The sequence below is a fragment of the Brassica oleracea genome, chromosome C2, assembly GCF_000695525.1.
Source record: "Brassica oleracea var. oleracea cultivar TO1000 chromosome C2, BOL, whole genome shotgun sequence".
Lineage (NCBI taxonomy): Eukaryota > Viridiplantae > Streptophyta > Magnoliopsida > Brassicales > Brassicaceae > Brassica > Brassica oleracea.
This window is the reverse complement of record NC_027749.1, coordinates 42,373,391-42,377,442: the sequence shown is the minus strand read 5'-3', so window position 1 is coordinate 42,377,442 and position 4,052 is coordinate 42,373,391. Positions and strand designations below refer to the sequence as shown.

At 37.9% G+C, this 4,052-nt stretch overlaps 1 protein-coding gene across 1 annotated transcript; it reads left to right on the top strand.

The window, feature by feature from the left end:
• Positions 1 to 1,556: 1,556 nt before the first annotated feature.
• Positions 1,557 to 2,704, top strand: LOC106324286. Its single transcript, XM_013762282.1, has 4 exons — positions 1,557 to 1,685; positions 1,744 to 1,822; positions 1,920 to 2,321; positions 2,406 to 2,704. The coding sequence occupies exons 1-4, from the start codon at positions 1,557 to 1,559 to the stop codon at positions 2,702 to 2,704; spliced, it is 909 nt and encodes a 302-aa protein (XP_013617736.1).
• The last annotated feature ends 1,348 nt before the right edge of the window (positions 2,705 to 4,052 follow it).

Below are 4,052 nucleotides of genomic sequence, written 5' to 3'. Positions count from 1 at the left end.
AACCAACATCTCAAACACAAACCAAACATACTATCCTAAATTCCTATACTGGAAGAATTGCATGTAAGTTTTAGTGAGAAGACTTCTCAGAAGACTTTCTGGAAGTCTTATACGAAGTTTTACACTATGGAAGACTTCTAGGAAGTCTTCTGGAAGACTTCCAGGAAGTCTTTTGAGTACTCTTTCGGTAGAATACTACAAAAAACGTCAAATATGTAGGCTTAACACGATTTTCAGATCTGTAAGATATCGATTTTAGCAATGTTCTACTGGAAGACTTTCCGGTGCACTCTTCTGAGAAGTCTTCCAATGGAACATTACTAAAAGCAACCTCTTACAGATATGAAAATCGTGTTAACCATGCAGATCTGAAGAGAAACCTGAATAAATAGAAAAACCTAAATAAATAGAAAAACTGGATGACTTGCAGTCGGATAAGTTATGGTCGCCAACGAAACCATCGGTTACAGATCTGCAAAAAATGACGAAAAGAAGAATCAGACTACAATTTTTAGGGTTTTACGGCGTTTTAAACGCCTTAAGTCATAAAATTGAACTTGACGGCAAAGAGGTAGAACTTACTGGTGGCGGAGTTCACGAAGCGCGGTTTCAAAACTGAAAAAAGGAAGCGGATGATTAGCTTAATCTACTAAACTACTCTTCGGGATAAAGGAGAAACGAGATTCGTTTATAAAGGAGAAACGAGATTCGTTGTAAAAAGAGAGATTACAGGCGGTGAGAACAACGGAAAAGAGAGATTCGCCTTCGAAATCGCCTCGGAGAGTAATAGCGTTAAGGTTTCGTGCTTTTCAACAAAAAGTGACAAAATAGTATTTATATGTCCGGTAAACTCTCTGGTTAAGTTTAATGTACTTTGATAAAATCAAAGATTTGGTCTGATACCGGTAAATACTATTCATCAGGCGATTTCCATGGAAGTCGTCTACACCCTAAATAAAACTCCTAAACTTAATTAACTAACAAAATACTTCATTAAACTTAACTACAATTTAAAAAGTGTTTAACAAACGAAAACTAAACATGTATAGGTCACATGTAGGTCAAAATTTAGTTTTTCAAAAAAATATTATAAGCTTCCTAAAAACTAACTCTAACAATACATACAATACTACAACATATGTTGTCAAACCCTAAACCAAAAAACATCATGACTCACTACTTTCATTCATCTATGTTGAGAACAACTCCATTTTATTATATTTTAATTTATATCACTTGCAACTGTTTATAATTACATGATTTCAATTTTTCCCCTATCAAAATATTTTTTACAAAATTTATAAATTATTTTTAAGATCAACTATACCAGAAGACTTTCCTAAACGTCTACTTTCCTAGACGTCTTCCAGACGACTTACAGTATCTCAGAAGACTCATAAGACTTTTTGGGACTATATTCGTAAAAGTGAGTTCTGGTTTTTTGTTTGGTCATAAGGGGCTGGCTGTAATTTCACAAAGCTTTTAGGTTAATTTTGCAATTGATTCAAGTTTGGTTATATATAGTGCCACAGGGCTGCTTGAACACAATTGAGAGCATGTATAGTGCCTTCTTATGGTCTGGCTGTCCTACTATCACCCACAAGGCTAAAGTTGCTTGGAAGGATCTATGCTGCCCAAAAGAAGAAGGTGGTCTCGACATTCGGCGCCTCTGTGACACCACCCGAGTCTTTGCCTTAAGCCTTATTTGGAAGCTATTTTCCCTATCTGGATCGTTTTGGGTAGCATGGACACAAGAATACTTACTCAAGAACAGCTCTTAGTGGGACGCCAATGAAAATAAAGGATCTTGGGTTTGGCGAAAGTTATTAAAGCTACGAAACATTGCTTACGAGTGCATTTGTTATGATGTAAGGAATGACAAGTCTGTATTTTTTTGGTTCGGCAATTGGCTGGAGAAGGGGAAGCTGTTGGATATAACAGGTATCTAGGCATCAGCTACCTTGGCATAAGGCGATTAGCAACCCTGGCTAAAGCGAGTAGCAACAATGGTTGGAACATTCGGAGGTGTGGACAGAGGAGATATCCTCAACTGTGTGATAGCATTGCTGCGGTTCCTACACCAGAGGATACAGCAGGTCCTGATAGAGTGTTGTGGAGACATGATCATGAGGTTTTCAAGCCGACATTCTCAGCTGCGCAGACCTGGAACTACTTGCGTACCAAGAGAAACAAAGTCCCATGGCGCTATCTCGTTGGGTTTCCTCAGGCCATCCCTAGGCAGTCTTTCATGGTCTGGCTCGCATTCAAAAACAGACTCTCCACTGGAGTAAAGATGAGAGATTGGGGAGTTGAGCAAGGCTGTATTTATTGTGGAGAGAGGAATGAAGATCGAGATCACCTCTACTTCGCATACCCCTATACATTCACAGTATGAATGAATGTAGCAGAACGTTTGCTTGGCTCAAGGATCACACCGGATTGGGATGACACCGTCACCTCTCTACTGCAGCCAGGCCGGAACAGGCTTGACATAGTCCTTCTCCGATTAGCTTTTCAGACTTCCATCTATATTCTATGGAAGGAAAGAAACTCAAGAAGACACAGGGGTGCTTGCGCGTCGGTGGACATGACCACTCGGGCCATTGGGAAGCTGGTGAAGAACCGTATATCTTCCCTTAAGTACAGAGGGAATCATAAGCTGGAGGGCCTTCTTAGGCGTTGGTTCGAGGTTTACCCCTTCTAAAGTATCTCATTCTTTCATTTTTTACACTATAGAATAAAGATCTACCATATTGTAAATCCTCTTTCAACATTTGCTCAATAAATTTGAAATTTCATCAAAAAAAAAAATAATCACATTAATTTAGTGATAAATTTTGTTATACAACAAAACTCAGTTGATTTTCCAGGTTCGATTAATCAATCGGTAGAACCAACACTTTTGGTGGATTTTGAAGAAGCAACAATGGATAATATATTGGAGATTTCTGAAGAAGAGCTTGGCGAATTTGAAGAATACTCTGTTTCGGCTTCTTCAGAAAATTCGTCTGATTCAGAATAATTGTTTTGTTTACATGATGAGCAGAGAAAAGAGGGTGGGCGACATCAGATCGGTTTACAAGACGGCGTGGAAGCTTTATGTTCGTATCTAACATGTCTTTTTTGTTTTGTTTTGGACCTGGTCACTGGTCCAATTTAAATAAGAACTTATGTTCCACTAATAAAAACATATGTGACATGCTTTATTAAAAAACAGATCGTGGAAGTCCACTTTAATTCACAAAATCTAACAAAGATTAAACAATATTAGAAACGATGTCGTGTAGTTAGTTAATAAAGTCAAATTGTCTTTAACCTAATTCACACTTTTTCTTAACTTCTTCTCATCTCAACGGCGCCGATTCTCAAAGGATGCCTACTCGAGAGCAATTTCTGCAGTTTCTTCAACAAAATACGTTAAGTGATGGAACACCAATTTATGTTGATTCCCTTCAAGGCTTTGAGACTTATTACTCTCAACTAAACCAGGCTAATATCAACGTCACGAACATACCATCAACTTCGACTACACCAGCTGCAGCGCCCACCCCTCATATGACAGTGGATGATCTTTTGGGGGCTCCTGGACGAGAGAGCCTCACTTTACTCGACCCCTTGCGGCGTGGAAGAGCTACTTGGTAAATATTTCTATTATATAATTTGTTGGTTTGGGGTGACTTAGGTTTAAGTATTGCAAACCTCTTTCATTGAGATAAGATTTATTTATTTTTATAGGTTTAAATATGATAAAGGAAAAATTTCTAAAGCAATATTAAAGATGATGAAATCTGACCTACCAAGAGCGTATCCTACGTATAATCATCTACCTCGTGATGTGAAAACGCGATGGTTCAGAGCATTTACGGTAATACATTTTTTCACTCTAAACTAGTTTTTTTTTCTCATTAATAATAATTTCTCACTACTTTTCAGTAACAATTTGATTGGGAACGGAGCATTACTGAAACCGTAAAGGTTACTTATGAGAAAAAGGCTCAGAAATCTTTCTCAAGCAACTTGTGTGCGTGGAAAGATAAATGGAAGTTGAACAA

Excerpts from the sequence above, each read along its gene's own strand:
- LOC106324286 (XM_013762282.1), top strand. The coding sequence starts at position 1,557 with ATGTATAGTGCCTTCTTATGGTCTGGCTGTCCTACTATCACCCACAAG. Across the intron at positions 1,686-1,743 it reads GCCTCTGTGACACCACCCGA|CATGGACACAAGAATACTTA; the intron begins GTCTTTGCCTTA and ends CGTTTTGGGTAG. Across the intron at positions 2,322-2,405 it reads TTGGGGAGTTGAGCAAGGCT|CAGAACGTTTGCTTGGCTCA; the intron begins GTATTTATTGTG and ends GAATGAATGTAG.